The 20,897-nt window shown below is 35.0% G+C and overlaps 1 protein-coding gene across 1 annotated transcript in view; it reads left to right on the top strand.

The window, feature by feature from the left end:
- LOC110113280 (glycine cleavage system H protein 2, mitochondrial) overlaps positions 1 to 20,254 on the top strand; it is a 64,098-nt gene extending 43,844 nt beyond the window's left edge. Inside the window, exon 4 of the mRNA XM_020845784.2 lies at positions 19,924 to 20,254. Coding sequence (XP_020701443.1) covers positions 19,924 to 20,052 — 129 coding nt within the window. The 3' untranslated portion in view covers positions 20,053 to 20,254. The remainder of the gene's footprint in view (positions 1 to 19,923) is intronic.
- The last annotated feature ends 643 nt before the right edge of the window (positions 20,255 to 20,897 follow it).

Below are 20,897 nucleotides of genomic sequence, written 5' to 3'. Positions count from 1 at the left end.
TTCTAATATCCATAACAAATGTATATGTTACACTTATTAATGAATTGATTCGCTCAAAGTCACAAATCCCTCACTAGGTCTACTAACCACTAAAGCAAAAAAAAGATATGACGTAATGCTGATCTCCATAATCCAACTTTACCTTCAACTCCCTCTCTAGTCTTATCAATTAAGAACGAATATCATCAAACAATAAAGCATACCACCCAAGGTACTATCCTCTAGGCAAAAATATCTAGTTTGCTAACAAACCTTGACTAAAAAAAAATAGACTAATGTTGATCTCCATAATCAAGTTTACCTTCAACTCTCTCTCTAGTCTTATCAACAAGAACAATATCATCAACAAAAAGCATGCACCAGGATACATCCTCTAGCAAATGTCTAGTGCTAACAACTCATGACTAAGCAAAAAATAGACTAATGTTGATCTCCATAATTCAAAGTTTACCTTCAAATCCCTCTCTAGTCTTATCAAACAAGAACAATATCATCAAAAAAAAAAGCATGCACCAAACTACATCCTCTAGCAAATGTCTAGTGATAACAATCATGACTATAACAAAAAGATATGAACTTAAGCTAATCATATGGTAATCAACCGAAATAGCAAAAAAAATTGAAAACAAAAACCTTCACAATCCCTCTCTAGTTTATCAACAAGAAAATATCATCAACAAAAAAGCATGCACCAAATACATCCTCTAGCAAATGTCTAGTGATAACAACCATGACTATAGCAAAAAAATATGGACTTAGGCTAATCCTATATGTAATCCAACCAGAATAGCAAAAAAATTGAAAACAAAAACCTTCGGTTATCTCCTCGGCGGCGCGCGACTAGGAGAGAGAGAGCGGCGATAGAAGGAGGCTCGGCGAAGTCCGGTGACCGTCGACGCGAAGTCCGGTGACCGGCGGCAGTCTAACCACGGCGAGCGACGAACGGCGACGGAGGGGCGACGGGCGAAGCGAGCGAAGTGAGAGAATGGAAGGAAAAGAATGACGGCCAGAGGGGTTCGGGTTCGCAAATAGGGCTTTTACCGGCGGACTTTCGCGGTAATGACCTAGTACGTCGGTATAATTTCCGACGTCTAATCCGTCGGATATATTTCTTGAGTTTAAATACGCCCGGCGAATTCCGCCATGCACCGGTACGCTACGCCGAAATAGTTCCTGCCGTAACGTCGACGGAAATGGTTCAGCATCCCTATACCGTCGGAGCTTCCGGCGAGAAACGCGTCGGTAAATTTACGACGTATTTTTGCGCCGAAAAGGTGACGCAAACCTTACGTCGGACACAAATCCGCTGGTAAACTGCCGCCGTTTATTACCGTCCAAAATTTTCCGCCGGAAAACCGACGGTATTCGCGTGTTTCCCGTAGTGAAAATCCTCTGACGTAATAAAAGACGTAATAAAAGTTCCAACAAAAGAGGTGAGGAGAGAGAGGAAGAAAAAGAGAGAACGAGAGAGACGGAGCGAACGGAAAAAATATAAATAGAGAGAATGTGCGAGAAAGAGAGGAATGCAGAGCCGTGGAGGGAGAGGAAAATAGATAGGAGATGAGAAGATGGCCTACAGACTGAGCAGCTGCGACGAGGGCTGCCCAGGCCGTGCGACGGCTACGAACATCTTCACAATGTTAGGCGAGAGATCGGCGACGGGCTGCAGTAGCCAGCAAAAACGAGATGAGTTAGGAGACGAATGAGCCTTGCGATCGAGGAGAGCGGACGGAGGATAAAATGGAGGCACTGGTGCGCCTGCGTACGTTACGTAATCGAGAGGTAGTCGAGTGTGGATGTACGGAAGCAAATTTGTTTTTATTATTATTTTTTTAAAGTGTCAAACAATGAATTTGTATCCAATCAGGAGCTGGCAATTTAATGAACAAATTCTTTAAAGTGGGCGACAAAATTGAAAAATTCTAGCCCCCAGAATTTCGTTCACTGATAGCCGAAATGTTTTTTCTTCCGCTTCTTTTCAGCACTTCCAGACTCCATATATTACCCAATACAATACATATATGATTCTCATTCACAAATTTTGTAGACCGCTTATTTATTCTCTCCCAGTAGCTTTAGTTTCATATTTCAATCACTGGAATATTGGGCTTCCTCATAAACTTCATTTGCAGGAATTACTATAAAAATCATCTTAATCCTAAACATGTTCAAAGAAACAAATATGAATGAATGAAATCTTCAGAGGGCTGCTCAATCCATGGATCAACACAATGGAAGAGACAGTCCTTCCAATCTCATCATTTGAGAAGGGATTTGCCAAGCTTTCTCGTGCTGTATGCAAGGGCTTGAGAAATAAGCTGTAGAAAGGAAATGAAAGATTAGATAAACCGCTACATAAACTCTCTCTCTCTCTAGAGCCGGAGAACAAGTGATCAATTCAAGTCTAGGGCTCGGTTTGGCTAAGGCTTTCGGTAGAGAGGAGAACAGGCGATGGCTTGGAGACTCCGGTCGTGGCTCTGGAGGTCGGAACTTGACGGGATCCAGGCAAAAAGTTAACACAAGCTTTTGATATTGAAACTTGGGAGCAAAACAATTCAGCTTGTGACAGGTCATGAAATGGAGTAAGATGTTGAATGACTCATGGACCAAGCTTATCATACATATTGACTATCTTCAAGTAGAGAAGGAATTATATCAAAGAGAAGCAATAAAGACTGGTCATGAACCAGTTGCCCAAAAGATTTTTTTTTTTTTTTTTTTTTTTGTTCCCTGTCATTGGGGGGAAAAACAAATTTTAAACTTTGGAAAACAGGGGGGAAAACTCCACACAGAACGTGTCTTTCTAAGGAGGCCTCTGATAAATGCATCACCTCTTTCAAGAGTTTTTACATGAAACCCTTGAAAAAGGGGGAAAACCACGGGGTCTGCCCAGTTTGAACGAATCCCATTAGTATTGCAGCTATTACAAAATGAGGCCTTCCTTAAGAGAAGGTCTTGGCTCGATGGGTAGTAAAATTACTCCATACATAGTATATTACACGGTGGAGTCAGGATGAATCAATGTTGAGATGTTTATTGGGCGGAAAAAACATAGTCGACGAGCGATATAGATCTGAAGAACCATATTTTGGGCAGTGTGATGGAGGCGGAGGTGATATTCGTAGTCGTGTGTTTTTGATCAACCATAGTCAGAAGGACCGTGTCTTTTAATTGCGTATAAAGTCGGAAGGACCGTTAGGTCGACATTAGCAATCTGAGGTGAGTCTAGATGGACCGTTGTTAATTCTCGTAAAGCTCTCCGGATTGTTGACTCTTTAGTTCGAACAGAGCTGAGGCGGTTTTGAGCATCTAAAAGGACCGTTGTGGGTATGGCGACGGAGGTCGGGTGAGGATCTAGGTGCGTCCGGGTGACGAGAGGTCGGAAGATTGAGTTTGGACGGGTGATGAGCGGTCGGATGATGTTACTCTCCCCAATTTGTTTTGATTGAATTCCGAGTTCTAGTGATTTGGTATGATGTCAGATGTGTGTAAATTAGGGATCGTTGTTTCGACGGAATGGTCTTGGAGAGTACGTGTAGTTGGCGGGGCTAGATGGAGGGGGTTCGAAAGGATTTTTGGGTAGGATGTAGCATTTGCGTTGATTGGGGAGGTCTTGTGACGTAATCGAGTATGACAGTTGTTGTTTGTATGGACTGTATTGTTTGCAGGATTGTCGGTGAAGTCAGCTGATGTTCAGCGAATTGGCGGAATGGCCCGGGGGCCGAAAGAATTCCTGCGTTCTGGTCGAGGAAAGAGATTCCATAGCAATGGTTCGGCGTATGAGCTATAAGTACGTCACGATGGTCGGCGTGATTCTAGCAAGAAGTGCGGCGATCGGTACGGAAGACTGGCAGGAGAATGTTGATCTTGGGCGATGGTCAACGAACTGGTGGAAGATCGGTGATGGGCGGTCTGAGTAGACATCTGGGTACGAGTTCGTCGTGTGGAATTGGGTAAAGAAGAACTCCAGTGCGTGTTTCGTGTATAGAAACGCCGTAGGCGGGTGAGTCGGGTATAACTCCAACGGGTGGTTGGAAGAACTCCTTTGGTCGGAGTGTCATGGGCATGATGAGAGCTCCCAAGACTCATTCCCTTCGCGTGTTTCCTTTTCTTCCTCTCTTCTTCATTGACGAGAGATGTGGGAGGATGGGTATTTATAGTTTTTTTTAAGAGTGCTTATGACTTATGGTAAATATGTGGAGGATCAAGTCCAATGGGAGGTATTTGAATGGACGGATCGATATTGACCCATTTGATTACGACTGTTTAAATGGTCATTAATTGTCTATGATATCATAATTTAGTGATCTTAGTCTTGGATTTGTCTCGATCGAGCCGCGCGATTTGAATATAAGCATACCATATTTGAAAACGTTTCATAATCCAAATTATGTATAGATTCTTCCAAAAGGCTTCGGAGTTCTTTCGATTTTACCATTTGGCCAGATTGGGTTGATTTTTTGGTGTCGTTGGGTTCGTGCTTCAGACGCTCAGCTCGACTGTAAGTTGCTAAAATTGGAATTCATATGGTCTTGATTTATTTTGAAGCTTTTTAACTCAAGTTTGCTTCGAGATTCGTGTCTTGAATCAAGATAATTTTTGATAATATGTTCAGCTTGCCCCCTCTTTTTCGATGTCGAAGCTTGCAAAGTGCTGAAATATTATATTTGTACTTTCTGAGCCGCTTATTTGAGCATATGAGGCAAATCGAACCTTACGACCTGAATATAGATAATATGTATAATACTCAAGTATTTTGACAACTATCCTTAATTATGATAGTTATGATTATCATACATTTATACCTAATATTATCATATTAAGTCGAGGAATATATTATTAAGTTGATCAAATCATGACTAATATGATTAATATATGTTACCGTATATACATGATATTGATATGTGTATATATCTATTATTAAACTTTCTATTCAATATTGAACGTGTAAACATATTCAGGCAGCTCCTGATACTTATATTGATAATTTGTAATAATTTATTAATATATTAATGATATAAATCATAGATCCGTTGCCGACCATATATGATTCCTCCATTACTAATTACTTTTGTTGAGGATTAAATTAAGTTATACCATAATTTTTCAAGGATATTCTGCCTAACAAAATCATGAAACATGTATATCTCACCGGTGACTTGACAACACTGAGCTTTAATAAAGAATTTGGCATATATTAATATAGTTGTAACTAAGAATGAATGTGCCGCTGAAGCAAAATGTCCATTGAACTGCCTTCCAACAAAACGCCTACTTGGGTTGAAATTATATTAATAAGCTATTGAGTTATATCAATTAGCAATTGGTCTCTAACAATTTATCCAATTATTTATAGAAATCTAGAGGAGACCTTTTTCATCTCCCCTTATGCAACTATAAAAATACCACTTAAGGGTAAGGAGAAAATCACTATCTCTTGTGCCGGTCCAAAGTCTTCTCATTGGATGGTAGACTCGGAGATGTCAGCGACGATCAAAAACCTGCTCCCTCTTGTGCCGGCCATACATTCCTCTGGCATGGTAGCTTTTCTGGGAGCATGTAGTTGGCTATCAACACGGAGCGATTGGCGGGATCAAAGGCCTATTTCTCTTTGTGCCGGTCCAAGTTTTTACTGGGATTCGTAGCCTCGGGAACATATAGTGGCGATCAAAGTGAAACGATTTGATGGCGATCAAAGCCTAATCTCTTGTGTCGGTCCAAGTTTTTTTACTTGGATTGGTAAGCTCCAGGAGCATAGGTTGGCATCAAGCGAACAGGTGCGATGATCAAAGCCTATCTTCTGTGCCGGTCCAAGTTTTCTTGGATTGGTAGCTCGAGGAGCATAGGGCAATCAAAGCGAACATTGGCGGCGATAAAAAGCCTAGTTCTCTTATGCCGGTCCAAGTTTTTTCTTTGGATTTGGTAGCTCGGGAGGCATAGGGTGGCGATCAAAGAGAACATTGGCAGCGATCAAAGCCTAATTTCTCATGTGCCGGTCCAAGTTTTCTTGGATTGTGTAGCTCAGGAGCATAGGTGGCGATCAAAGCTTTACCCTCTTGCGGCGGTCCTCTTGTGGATTGGAGCCGGACGGTGACGACGACAATCAAAAGGCTATGTAATTGCAATGAAAGAATAGTTGTCTAACATTTATAATAAAATCCATTCCACCTACCTCAATCCGTGCTCTCCTTTCTTTGACCGATCAACTCTTTCCCTCCACATGATTTATCTCTAAAAGAAACATTTAAAGAAAAGCATAAGTGACTAATCCCTACACAATAAACTAAATCTTAATTCTAAAGTAATAAAAGAGTCCTTTCTATGTTTTGTTTAAGTTTGAAATCAAACCCTTCCCATATTTCATGAAATCTCTCAACAAATTTTCTCTCATTAAAAGTTTAGGCCAAATCCTTAGATTCTAAGTATACAACACCCTTCCCTACCTTCAAAATATAATTAAAATAAATTCAATTTTCGGAATTAAATAAATCAAAAATTAGAAAATATAGTTTTTCAAGCAAAACCCATGTATTTGCTTCTAAAATCCTCCCAACAATCTATGAAAATCATGGGGATCAAAAATATCATGATTGAGGAAAAACCTTAAATCCCTAAACTCAAAATTTTGCTTAAACCTTACAATGTCTTCTCATAAAAACTTCCCCATACCCTTAGAAATATCTTTTGTGAAAGCATTTCCAAAGAAGATCAATTTTAAGTAAAACCCTAATTTTCAAAATTCATATTTTGATTAAAAAAAATACACATTAGGGTTTAAAAACATCCCCCTAACCTTCCCTAAACTTTTCTCAAAAGAATCTCAAAGAAAACTTAAGTTTTCTCAAAACCCTAGTTTTCATTTCTTAGGGAGAACTCAAGGAAAGGAGGAAGAAACTCATGCAAAACTCATACCTTAGTCTTCCCTTAGTCTCCCCTACAATTTCCCCCAAGATTGGTCGCCGGAAACCGTCGCCGGAGCCGCCCGATCCCTCTCCCGTCGCCTCTACCCGTGCGCTCCCCTCCCTCCTTGTCCGCTCGGTTTGGGCAAAAAGGGCGAATGAGGGGAAGAGTGGGGGGTTCGGTTTGCCTAATAGGGAGTAATGGGAAAGGCCTAAAGACCTAATTGCCCTCACTTAGGTAGATTTGGCTTAAGAAAGGCTTAGGGGTAGTTTGGGAATTAATGAACTTCTAAAAATTATAATCTCCAAAATACTTAAAATATGATATAGGTTATATACATCAAAATGATCAGAATTTTACGCTCTATTTTCTAAAATTATTCCCGTTGAAAACTGACAACCTCGAATTTTTCACTTAAAACTCGTCGCGGCGCTTTGAAAAACGTGTGAGGTCTAAAACGACATTTTGCGGGTTTTACAGTACACATCACGCCCCAACTTATCCCACTTATACTCTACTATGGTTTCTATGGTTGAGTTGGTAGAGGCCATTCAAATAAATTTCTTAAGTGCCCAATGCCTATGAAGGCGACCACATATGCCAGGGACACCTTCATATATTGCACATTCTATAAAGACCATGGCATGACATGGAGAAATGTTAGCACCTCCGAGGACTAGTTGAAGAACTCATTAAGGCCAGTAAGTTGAATGAATTTGTACTTGCTATCTTGTTTGGAACCCAAAAAAGCTTCCCATGGAGAGAAATGGAAATGATCCCATCTTAGCTCCCTTTATTCATATTGCTAGAGTATTATTGTTGTTATGGGGTTGAGCAAGCTGACTCCCTAGCGACTGCCAAAAGAATGAAAATTTGAGAGGTGAACTTGGCATCCACCTCTCAAGGTCTAGTAGTGGGTGTCACCTCGGTTAAACAGACATGCAAGAGGGAACCCCAATAATGATGCTATGGTCCTCACTGCCATGGTCGCCAATTATCAAATAGACAATATCTTCATTGACATAGGGAGTTTTATTAATATAATTTTACACATGTTTGAGAAAATGAATCTCCTTGCTTCTTATTTCACACACATTGCAGGTCCATTGTATAGTTTCTCAAGAGAGCGTCGAGAAATAGGAGTGCTCACCCTACCAATCACTTAGGGTAAGGGCGACCATAACTCATTGTAATGACATACATCATCATTGAGGATGACCAAATCTCATACAATACCATTGTTGACTAGCCCTTGCTAAACACTTCCAGGGTTGTAGTTTCAACCTACCATGGAACTGTCAAATTTCCTACTGATAAAAGGGACATCATAATGTGAGATGATCTCCCCCAATCTTATACTTGTTACTTGAGGGTAGTAAGAATGGTGGTGACTATGGAAGCCATACATTTATTGAGAGGTATGATGGAGAAATATAGAGAGAATAAGGAGTATCTACATATGATAGTTATTGATTTAGAGAAAGCATATGATAAAGTTCCAAGAGAAGTGCTATGGAGAGTTCTTGAAAAGAAAGGAGTTAATAACACTTATATTCAAATCATTAAAGATATGAATGCTTGAGCTATTACTTGTGTTCAAACACAAGGTGGTTTGACCAAGTATTTTTATATTTCGGTTGGATTACACCAAGGATCAGCCTTAAGTCCATATCTTTTTGCTTTAGTCATGGATGTTCTCACTAGACATTTGCAAGAGGATGTACCTTGGTGTATGCCTATATGCATCGACACTTCTCCTCAATAAGGCGTGTAGTGTCTGACACCGTATCCGACACGAAACTCGTCTGACACTCATCTGACACGTGTCAGACACTCCAAAAATGTGTTCGATTAAAAAATATTAAATACAAATTGGACACACGTGTCTTAAATATTTTATGAATTTTTTTAAATATAATTTCTTGTATTTGGCAGGATTTAAACTAAATTTCTTATTTCCTTTTCACAACACCAAATCAACATTCACACTTAATACCCAATCATCGAATATTCTCATTTTCATTTCTTTTTGGCAGTGAAGGTATTTTCATCTCCTCTCTCGGTGACTGATAAACGGCATCGACGTCTGACTTTCGACATCATAATACTAATCATTTTAAGCACAAATTCTAGTTAAATGACTTGTTATTTTCAAATTATTTTAAAAATTATACTTATTTAATTTTTATACACTTTTTTTTAATATAAAAACTATAATACAGTGTCCAATCCGTGTCTGTGTCATATATTTTCAATAACCGACGTGTCCCGTGTTCGTGTTGTGTCGTATCCATGTCGCCGTGTCTGTGTTTGTGCATCATAGGTGTATGCTTTTTGTTGATAAGACTAGAGAGGGAGTTGAAAGTAAACTTGAATTATGTAGGTCAACCTTAGAGTCTAAAGGTTTTCGCTTGAATAGATCTACAACTTAATATATGGAGTGTAATTTTAGTAGCAATAGACCTAGTGAGGGGATTGTGACTTTGGGCGATCAAGTCAGTAATAAGAGTACACGGTTTAGATATATTGGTTATATTGTTCAGAGTGATGGTGAAATAGATGGAGATATTATCAGCATAATTCAAGTTGGATGGTTGAAGTGGAGGAATGCATCATGCTTATTATGCGATATAAATGTCCCCGTCAAACTTAAGAGAAAATTCTATAAGATGGTGGTGAGACCTACAATGCTTTATGGTGCCGAATGTTGGCCATTAAAAGAGAAGCATAATACTAATTTAAGTGTTGCAGAGATGAGGATGCTTAGGTGGATGAGTGGCTTGACGCTTAGAAATATGATACGAAATGAGCATATACATGAAAAGGTTGGAGTAGCTCCAGTGGATAAGATTAGAGAGACTCGCCTTAGATGGTTTGGTCACATTAAACGAAGGCCTTTCGATGACCCGGTTAGGAAAGTTGAGGCAATAGATTCGACTTATGTTAAAAAGGTAGAGGTAGACCTAAAAAGATTGGGTTAGAAAATGTTAGAAATGATATTTCTTTATTAGATTTAAATGAGAGTTTGACTTTTAACCGGACACGATGGCGAAAAAGGATTCATGTAGCAAACCCCACATAGTGGGACAAAGGCTTGATGTTGTTGTTGTTGATATTTTTTTATTAGGTTTAAATGAGAATTTGACTTTTAACATGACACAATGGCAAAAAAGGATTCATGTAGCCAACCCCTCATAGTGGGACAAAGGCTTGTTGTTGTTGTTGTATTATCTTCCATCTATTATGTAGAAGTTAATTCATTCTTTTATAAGAAAATTTCACATCTTTTACTTTGAACATCTCTTTTCATAAGCACATTTTAGTAAATCATGAAGTATCTTTTTATTTATATTAAAATGATAGTTTTTATGATACATCATCATCTATATCTATAATGACACATTATCATCTTTATCTTTTAATATTAAAAGATATTTATTATGACAGATCATCTCATGAAATTTTATATAATATAAATGAAAGGTGTTTCCCAAAGGTGTTATCAATATAATATTAAATTAACATTTATATTATGTCACATTGTTAATAATACTGTTCAATTAATATATAATAGTGCTAAGGTGATGAATAAGGGACCTATGGACCTTCAATTCAATTTTCAATAAATTTGACAATTAATTTAACTCTTAAAATAATAAATCAAAATTATTAATTTCAATATTATTCTACTATAAGTATAAAATCACATTCTTCAATTTATAGAATAATCTACTCAATTTAAAAGATTGAATTATCCATAAATTTAATCATTACATACAAAATAATCATTCTTAAAAAGTTTGCAAGTACAGTTGGGTAATTCTGTTAACTTACTAATTATTTCTTGATCCGTGAATTCCAATTAATTTTCTAATGAACAATAAACTTTGTGATCGTATCACAAAATTCGAGAGCTTAATTGTTTATGGTCTGAATTAATTATTGAAGAGAACCAATTTTCCAACTTTTTAAAATTAAAAAGAATAGATTCTATATTTATTTATTAGCATTCACAATCATTTGTTTTATTGTGTTTCTAAGATACAAGTATTGAGTTTATTTCTTCCAAACTATAAATTTTAAATTCTCTCTCGTTAAAATAGAATTTATTAAAGAATTCAAAATTTTTTCTAGTACACTTCTATATAATCATATTATATAAAATACCTCCATTCTTAATATCTCTATATTGAATAATTCAGATAAAATTATTACATTCTTAATGTTGATGGATTGTATTAATAATATTTAATTTTAAATTTCAACTATAGCTAATAATTAGGAACTTCTTTAGATTATTATCCATAATTCAATCCTCTTGTATATAATTATAAATTGAAATATAGTTACATTAATAATCATGAAATAAATAAAATATTATATCAAATGATAATATCAATACATGCTAAACTTGTTTTTAAATATTTATTTCAATAAAAAAGTATTACAATAATATTTCTTTAGGGAACATTCTCTAACAAATTCCCACTTACCCTAAAACAAATGAGGCATCTTCCTTAATCCCATTGCCTATACATGTTTCTGAAAAAAATTTTCAGGTAGCACCTCGGAAAGTGGATCAGCAATATTCTCTTGTCATGCTATCTTCTGTATTGATATCTTACCCTCTTTCACAATCTTTTTTATCAAATGATATTTTCTATCTATATGTTTGCTCTTTTATGATTTCTGGCTTCTTTTGTAATTGTTATAGCTGCATTATTATAACAAAATATTGTTAGAGGTTTTCTAAATTTAGAATAACTTTTAGTTATATTCGAAAATTATGAATTTGTTTTTAAATATTTATTTCAATAGAAAATATATCACAATAATATTTCTTTATGGCACAATTCCTAAAACTTTTATATCAAACAACAAACTTGAAGCATTCTTCCACTTTAACCATCCAACTTGAATTCTACTAATAATATCCCCATCTATTTCACCATCACTCTGAACAATATATCCAAGATGTCTAAAATTAGTACACTTATTAATATATTTTTTTTTTGAAGAAAATGCATAAAATTGCATTAAAAGAAAAAAGAATTAAAGCAACAAACTAAGGACTCACCATACTAGATTCCTCCTTTAAAATAGACATAAATAAAGGAGGAATCTTATCTAAAGTAATATCTTCCCAAATAAAAGAACTCATAATCCCATAGTTAGCACATAAATCCACTAACTTGTTACATTTTCTATCAACATAATTGAAAGTAATTTGAAGAAACCCATCAAAAGTTTGAATGTTACCATATTTTGAGGATTGTTTTGAGTCTTGCAAGAACCTCATCACATTAGCATTGTCTCCTTCAATAATAATGCCTTTATATTTGAACATCCAATCATTTATCACTTCCTTGATTGATTGAGTAGCAAGAAGCTCGATAGAAGAAATATCCCAATGAACATAAGATTTGCCAAATGCCAATAGAAATCTACCTTGGTGATCACGAACCACACCACCAATTCCCGCTTTATAAGAAGGTAGAAGGGAAGCATCCACATTGACTTTTAGCCAATCGGGTGGAGGGGGATACCAATGGATATTGGACAGCCATGAAGGCTGGTTAGCATCCCATTTACCCGAGAAATTAATAGATCTTTGAGCCATAGATGATGAATAGCTCATTGCATTAGCACCAATAATCATTGAGTTGTCTTCTTTACCATTATGAATCAAATTATTCCTAGATTTTCAAGTGAAGAAAATCACATTGCAATAAAGATTAACCATGAATGAGCATTGATTAGACAACCAGTTGCAATATTCCAGTAATGAATAAAAAACAGGAATATGAAAGCCCCGCTTTTCAATTTGCAGAAAAACTTCCTTCAATTTTTTACATCTAGCCGCAACATGGTTTAAATCTTCATCTTTAAAACAATCTCTCGGGCATAGACTGCAGTTAAGCAATCTTTTATAAACCAGCAGCTTCTTAGTGGGAATGGCAACATTGAAAATCCTCCACCAAAAATTTTCCACCCTTGGATTCAGCTTTGCTTTCTTAATTCAGCTCCAATAATTTCTGCAGCCCGTATGATTGACAGATTTTTCAAGTATCATAGCAGAAATTGATTTACCACATAATTGATGCATGAATTCTCTCTTGTCTTCCAATGAATCGGTGTTAATCTTGATTTTAGAAATTAAGTTGACAAGATCAGTACCCATGAAGTTGACAAGATCACTTATTAATGATTTGATCGCACAAAATTACAAACACCCCATTAGATCTATTACTACTAAAATTATACTCAATGTATTTGGTTTTAGATCTACTGAAATGAGAATCTTTTGACTCTAGCTTGACCTCCATAATTCAGGTTTACCTTCAACTTCATCTTCAATCTTATCAACGTGGAGAATATAATTAGCAAAAAGCTACACCGGAGTACATCCTCTTGCAAATGTCTAGCAAGAACATCTATAACTAAAGCAAAGAGATAAGGGTTTAAGGATGTTCCTTGATGTAATCCAACTCAAATAAGAAAATATTTTGTCAAACCACCTTGTGTTTGAGCACAAGTAATAGCTCTTGCATACATATCCCTAATGACTTGAATATAAGCATTATTAACTCTTTTCTTTTCTAGAACTCTCTATAACACTTCTCTTGGATATTTATCATATGCTTTCTCTAAATCAATAAATATCATATGTAGATCCTCCTTATTCTCTCTAAACTTCTCCATCAACCCTCTCAATAAATGAATAGCTTCTATAGCAAACCTACCCGGCATGAATCCAAATTGATTTTGAGAAACATTAGTATCACGTCGTAACCTATGCTCCATAACTCTCCCCCAAAGTTTTAAAGTATGACAATCAACTTAATTCCTCTATAATTCTCATGATTTTACGCATCAAAAATAGGTATACGTTCGAACAAGCTCTTTGTTTATTCAGACTATAGCAAATGTCTAGTGATAACATCCATGACTAAAGCAAAAAGATTTTTCAAATTTACCTTCAACTCCCTCTCTAGTCTTATCAAAAAGAAGAATATCATTAACCAAAAGCATGCACCAAGGTATATCCTCTAGCAAATGTCTAGTGATAACATCCATGACTAAAGCAAAAAGATATGGACTTAAGCTTACCTTCAACTCCCTCTCTAGTCTTATCAACAAGAAGAATATCATCAACAAAAAGCATGCACCAAGGTATATATCCTATAGCAAATGTCTAGTGATAACATCCATGACTAAAGCAAAAAGATTTTTCAAATTTACCTTCAACTCCCTCTCTAGTCTTATCAACAAGAAGAATATCATCAACAAAAAGCATGCACCAAGGTATATCCTCTAGCAAATGTCTAGTGATAACATCCATGACTAAAGCAAAAAGATAGCAAAAAAAAAAAAATGCAATACCGATTGAGAGAGGGAGATGCTCGGCGGCGCGCGACCAGGAGAGGGAGATGCTCGGCGAAGTCCGGTGACCGTCGGCGGCGAAGTTCGGTGACCGTCGGCGACGTCAATCCACGGCGAGCGACGAACGGCGACGGAGGGCGACGGGCGAAGGAGGCGAGGTGAGAGAGAGTAGCGAAAAGAATGACGGCCCAGAGGGCTCCGATTCGCATTTTAGGGCTTTTTGAGGCGGAATTTCCGGCGGAACGTACGCCGGTAATGTTACCGTCGGACAATGCGCTGGAACGTTTTCGTTGAGTTTAAATAAGCCGGCGCACAATCCGCCGGTAACGTGCGCCGGAACGTTTCCGCCGTAATCTGCGCCGGAAATAATACAGAGCCCTTTTCACCGGCGTAATTTCCGGCGCAATGGACGCCGGTAACTTTCCGGCATCAGTTCCGCTGGAAATTAAGCCGCAAACTTTACGTCGCATCATTCCGCCGGAACCTGCGCCGTCAATGCCGGCGCAAAAATATCCGCCGGAAATTCCGACGGTAATTGCGTGTTTTTCCGTAGTGCATCCTTCTTCTTCACAAAGAGCACAGGAGCACCCCAAGGAGAAGTGCTAGGCCTAATGAATCCTTTATTAAGCAACTCTTCCAATTGTTCTTTCAGTTCCTTCAGCTCTTTTATGGCCATCCTATAAGGGGCTTTAGCAACAAGATCTGCTCCACTAACCAGTTCAATGATGAAATCAACTCTTCCAATTGTTCTATCACTTTTATTCTTAAAAATAGGAATCAACACACTCAATCTCAACTCATTTGGCATCTATTTATCTTTTGAATACTTGCTTTTAAATCGATATTGTTAATGTACTTGAGATCAAATAAACTTAACAAAATAGTGTTAAAGAGAATTTAATTTGAGCACTATAAACTTTTAATAGCACAATTTTTGTTTTAATTTTTTTATTTTGAATGTAATAATGCTTGCAACCAATTCAGATCTTAAGTAATATTGATAAAATATACAACAAGTAAAATATCATGGAAAAGAAGAAGCTTATCATAATTTTTATAGTTGTTTGATTAACTTAACATATGCCCACTCCCTAGGTATTCTTCTAATAACTGCTTTTTCTCCCAGCACGACAAATAAGTCTTTCTCCTTCACAAGGACTGAAGAACACCCTTACACATTTTCTTCTCGAAAGATACCCTCCTCTGAAAGATACCCTTTTTCTACACCTAGCATGACGGAGATGCCTCACCACTAGTCTCGTGCTAACACAATAGGTTTCTCTAAATACTATCATGAGCTCTTGCACCGCACCCAAGAGCCCTTACTTTATGACAATTGAGAAAAAATGACATAGAGCAGGTAGAATAATCTTGTGGAACCCGATCTCTTGAATACCCTCTCAAGAGATCCCTCACAATCTCCCCCCCCCCTCCTTCTCTCCTTCTCTCACTCACATAATAGAGTAAGGTCCTCATAAAAGCTTGCTCGCAACTTTCTTGTTCTCTCCTAAGAAGGCCTGAGGCAATCTCTCTCTTTGCTTAAAAGAATATAAAAGGGTATATATATATTAAGCTCCTAAAAATCCTAATATAGTAAATTTGATGGGCATATTGTACAGTCTAATCGATGATCGTATATTATAATCTGAATAACTATGTTGACTTATGGAACCTAATCATGTTGTTTAAATGAAGTACGTTCGAACAAGCTCTTTGTTTATTCAGACTATACGATAGGTATCGTACAGTACGATCTTCATAAGGATGGCGAATAAGAGCATTTGATCAACCTGTCCAACAAGATTCTAGCCATATATACTCTCTATTTGTTTGTACTATATATGATGGAGATTCTACTGCTCGAAATCAATTATGATTCATACCTTTGATTTTAGATTCCAAAATAGGTTATTCATTATATATTGTGAATACTCATGCTTTACGAACAAGTTTATCTCGTACGAATAGTTCAAATTTTGAATTGACCTATTTTTAGAAATTCAAGATTTAAATGGTCTGAATTTGAATAGTTGATCATCAGTACGATCTGCAATGTACTATACGATTAGTTGTGCAAATTTTCAATTTTGATTTTAGGTAAGTTAATCCCACTTGTTTTTTAGAATTTTTAAAATTGCCACTTATCTCATACAATACAAAATTAATCATTGAATATAATCATTTAGAAAATCAAATGTTTTAATTAATGCTATGTCCTCATTACTTGGAGATTTAGTGGATCCCTACTCACTCTCCCTAGCGAGTAGCAACCAAAAGTCACTTATGACACACTTGCCCATGGATCACTAACCACACATCTTTCCATTCAATTCCGTACATAGTGAAGTCGTTCATCTACGTCAAGTTGCCACTCAATGACTAGTGTAACAAAGTTTCCTACTCATCGTAGTGAAGCAAAATAAAATTATTGAAATATTCTAAGTATTCTACTTGTTATCTAGACTGTATACATTATAGCTCGTCATGATGTCAGAGATGTAGGTGCTTGCTGTGATATCAAAAAATAAAGTTTTCATGAGAATATTATATACAATTAACATTTACCAAAACATTATAAACAAAGTATTCATAGTATAAATAGAAAAATTATAATAAAGGTTGATCGACCAAGCATAAAATTTTTATTATTAAGTGAAAGTTCTTACTTAGAGGTCAGCACATCAACATATTACAATAAAATAAAAAGTAGTGAGAGACTACTCGTCACAAAAAAAAAATGATAGATTGAGTTGCTCGCCATCTTAGGCAATAAGACCTCTAAACTCTCTAAGAACCTTAAGAAAAACCTCATGGAAAGGTCATTACATACTTATTTTTTCATTTTATTTATTAGAAAATGTGCCCTAAAGAAATATTATTATAATATATTTTCTATTGAATAAATATTTAAAGACAAGTTTAGTATGTATTGATATCATCATTTGATATAATATTTTACTATTATGTTTATTCCATTATTTATGTAACTATAATTCAATATATTATTATATACAAGAGGATTGAATTATGGATAATAATCTAAACAAGTTCATAATTTTTAATTATAGTTGATGTCTATAATTAAATATTATTAGTTCGGTTTATTAACATTAAGAATGCAATAGTCTTATTCGGATTATTTGATATATATAGATATTAAAGATGTAAGTACTTTATATAATATGATTATATAGAGATGGACCATATGAATTTTGAATTCTCTAATAAATTATGTTTTAACTAGAGAGAATTTAAATTAATCATAAATATGATCATATATAAACAATCTTAATCTTGAGTTATTAATAAACTCCTTTTTGAGATATTTGGTTTCTTGACTTAATTGGAAATAGTTTGGAAGATACAAACTGAATTGTTGTATCTCATAAACACAATGGAACAAATGACTTGGAATGTTAATGTACATATATAGAATCCATTTCTTTTAATTTTGAATGTTAGAAAATTAATTCACTTGAATAATTAATTTATAACCTAAATAATTGAGCGCTCAAATTTTGTGATGAGGTCACAAAGTTTATCATTCATTAGAGAATTAATTGAAATTCAAGGATTGAAATATAATTAGTGAGGTGACGGAATTACTTAGCTCTAATTATGAACTTTTTATGGAAGATTATTTTATATGTAATGATTAAATCAATAAACAATTCAAATTTTAAATTGAGTAAATTATACTATAAATTCAATAGTTCAATTTTATATTTATAGTGGAATAATATTGAAATTAATAATTTTAATTTATTAGTTTAAGATTTAAATTAATGGTCAAATTTATTAGAGCTTGAATTATAAGTTCATAGGTCCCTTCGTCATCACCTTAGCACTATTATATATTAATTGAACATCATTGTTAAGAATTTGGCATAATATAACTGTTAAATTATGATTACATTAGTCACCGCTTTATGTTATAAGAACACCTTTTATTATATCATATAAAATTTCATGAGATGATCACATTCATTCATCACATTTTATTCATTATATATATATATATATATATATATATATATATAATTTCATGAGATGATGATGTGTCATGATAAATATCTTTTAATGTTAAAAGATAAAGATGATGATATCTCATTATAGATAAAGATGATGATGTTTTATGATAATTATCATTTTAATATGAATAAAAAGATGCTTTATGATTTACAAAAAAATGCTTATGAAAAGAGGTGTTCTAATTTAAAAGATGTGAATTTTTCTTATAAAAGATTGAATTAAATTCTACAAGAGAGATGAAAGATGATAGATGAGAAAAAAATTAGTCTATTAGTCTTTTCTTTTTGAAGGATGAAATTATGTTAAGAACACAAATTACATTCAAAAAAAGAGTATTCATCAATAATTGATTGATTGTGCCCACATGATAAAATATATTTAGTGAGGTGATTAGAAGAAGAAGACTTGTGGTATCAATCAACATTTCGAAGATGAAGATTTACGATCTCAATCAATATTTTAATAAGTTTTTTTTTTTTTTTTCATTTCTTATTTTAAAACAATTATTTATTAAGAAAATTAAAGCAGAGAAAGTCTCAATTTACTTCTCTAATATCCTAATTTACATTTCCGCATTTATAAATAGATATAAAGATCCAACAGTATTATGGTTTTAGAATGCGTTTGAAATGTCAAACTCGAGGTGCACCTCACCATTAGGCGCCTAAATGGCCCATCTAGGCTTAAGTTCCTTTTATTTTGAGCATGGTTGACAAATTTTTCATTCAAGGGTTTGAGAGAGAGAGAGAGAGTTTTGACTGGAGATCGAATACTGCAATTTGAGAAGAGAACGAGCACTATGGGAGGTGCGCGCTACAGCTAGGAGGCAAGTGCTGCAGCAAGGAGTGCAAGCATTGTGGAGGAGGAGAGTGAGCACTGCTAGAAAGAGAGTGAGAGCTGTGAAGAATGAATGTGTGGTGACGATCAATTGAGGGATGAGGATAAACACACTATAAAAGTGAAGAATAATATGGCCTTCTATCATCCTCAGATCCTTATGCTATACTTACAAGTATTTTTGTTCTTCAGCGTTATAAATTCAGGTTCTGGAAAACTTTTGATGTTTTTCTACCTCGGAGATATTTTTTCTGTACTCATTTATAATTTTAAGGTTTGACGACTGAATTTCCATCTTACACTTCTTTTTCTATCCTAACTATGATAAGGATTTTGATGACCTTTAAAATTGTTCATTGTCACAAGCGCATAGGTTGTTTGATTCCTTTGCAACTTCTATTTGCTATTTGTTTTATAAGGATCCGTATGCTCTGCTTGTCATGATAGAATTTCATACTTTTCTTAAGCTAGGGTTCATTTTGTTGCTTTTAGATGCAAAATATGTTTTGAATTGTGAGGATTTTATTTTTGCTCATTTTGAGTGGGAAATTGAAATCTTTTTAAGAGGAATTTGAAGAGATTTGTTGAGTGTGATATCATTGTTAGTTCCTAATTATATCCAACCAAATGATTGCTTTAAAACAGTCTTTTCAAAACTTATAACTTCAAGTATCCGAATGAGTCATCGTATTCGTCTTTATTAGTCATGTGTCTTTTGATCTTCTTTACTCCCCTAGATTATTACTTCAGTAATGTAATTTTGTGAATCAGATTAATGCCAGCCCCTTTAAAGATGGATGGATAATAAAAGTTCAGATAAGCGATTCGACTGAACTGAAGTCCTTGATGGATTCTGATCAGTACACCAAGTTTTGCGAAGAAGAAGATGCAAAACACTGAAGTAGCAGTAATTTTTTCTTACAGTGTCAAAGTTAGTGTCCAGCATTGTTTATGCTTCAGAAACACCTTAGAAGGATTATGGATGGATGCTTGTTGGCTCATTGTGCTTTCTTAAATCGCTTTTTACAAATTCGTTACTCTTGAAGTGTTAAATGCACGCTTGTGGGGAGTGTTTTCTAAGTATTTCCTTCTTATCTTTTAACCTTTTTATCTTCATTTCATTTGGTGTATGATTTTATCGGGCGCAGGCGCGGGCGCGGGGGTAGTGTTGGTGGGAATTACAATATTTATATAGGAAGAGCTATTAAAAGGCACAAAAGAAATAAAAAGGAAATTCATAAAGATTATAATTATATTTGATAGATACAAAAATTATAAAAAGAGATTTTGAATTTGGGCAATGAAACCCCTAAAATTTGATAAATCATTAGTGATCTGATAGTTATGGTCACAAAAATAATATTTGATATAAATATGCTGTTTGATCTAAGTGGCATCATCAAATCCCAAAAAAATTATAGAGATTATAATTATATTTGATAGATAAAATATGATAATCTACTAGGGTAATATTAGTGAAAAAAAAAGATACAACAAAAAGAATTCCATAAAGAGAGCATTCTCCAGTTCATTTGCCTATCATGTAATTCCTTTGTAAATTTCATTAAAAAGCTCCACAAATATCGACCAATCATACACTTCTATATACCAATAAATAATGAAAAAATTCATTAGCAAATATTAGAAAGATAAATAAATTGATTAAATTTGTGTAGAAGAGGAATGCACAAGAGAAAAAGATTCCCCTTACAACAACAAAAAAATTAACTCAGACAAGAAAATAA

The sequence above is a fragment of the Dendrobium catenatum genome, unplaced genomic scaffold (genome assembly GCF_001605985.2).
Source record: "Dendrobium catenatum unplaced genomic scaffold, ASM160598v2 fragScaff_scaffold_1493, whole genome shotgun sequence".
NCBI classification, from domain to species: Eukaryota; Viridiplantae; Streptophyta; class Magnoliopsida; order Asparagales; family Orchidaceae; genus Dendrobium; species Dendrobium catenatum.
This window is presented reverse-complemented; position numbering and strand designations above follow the sequence as displayed.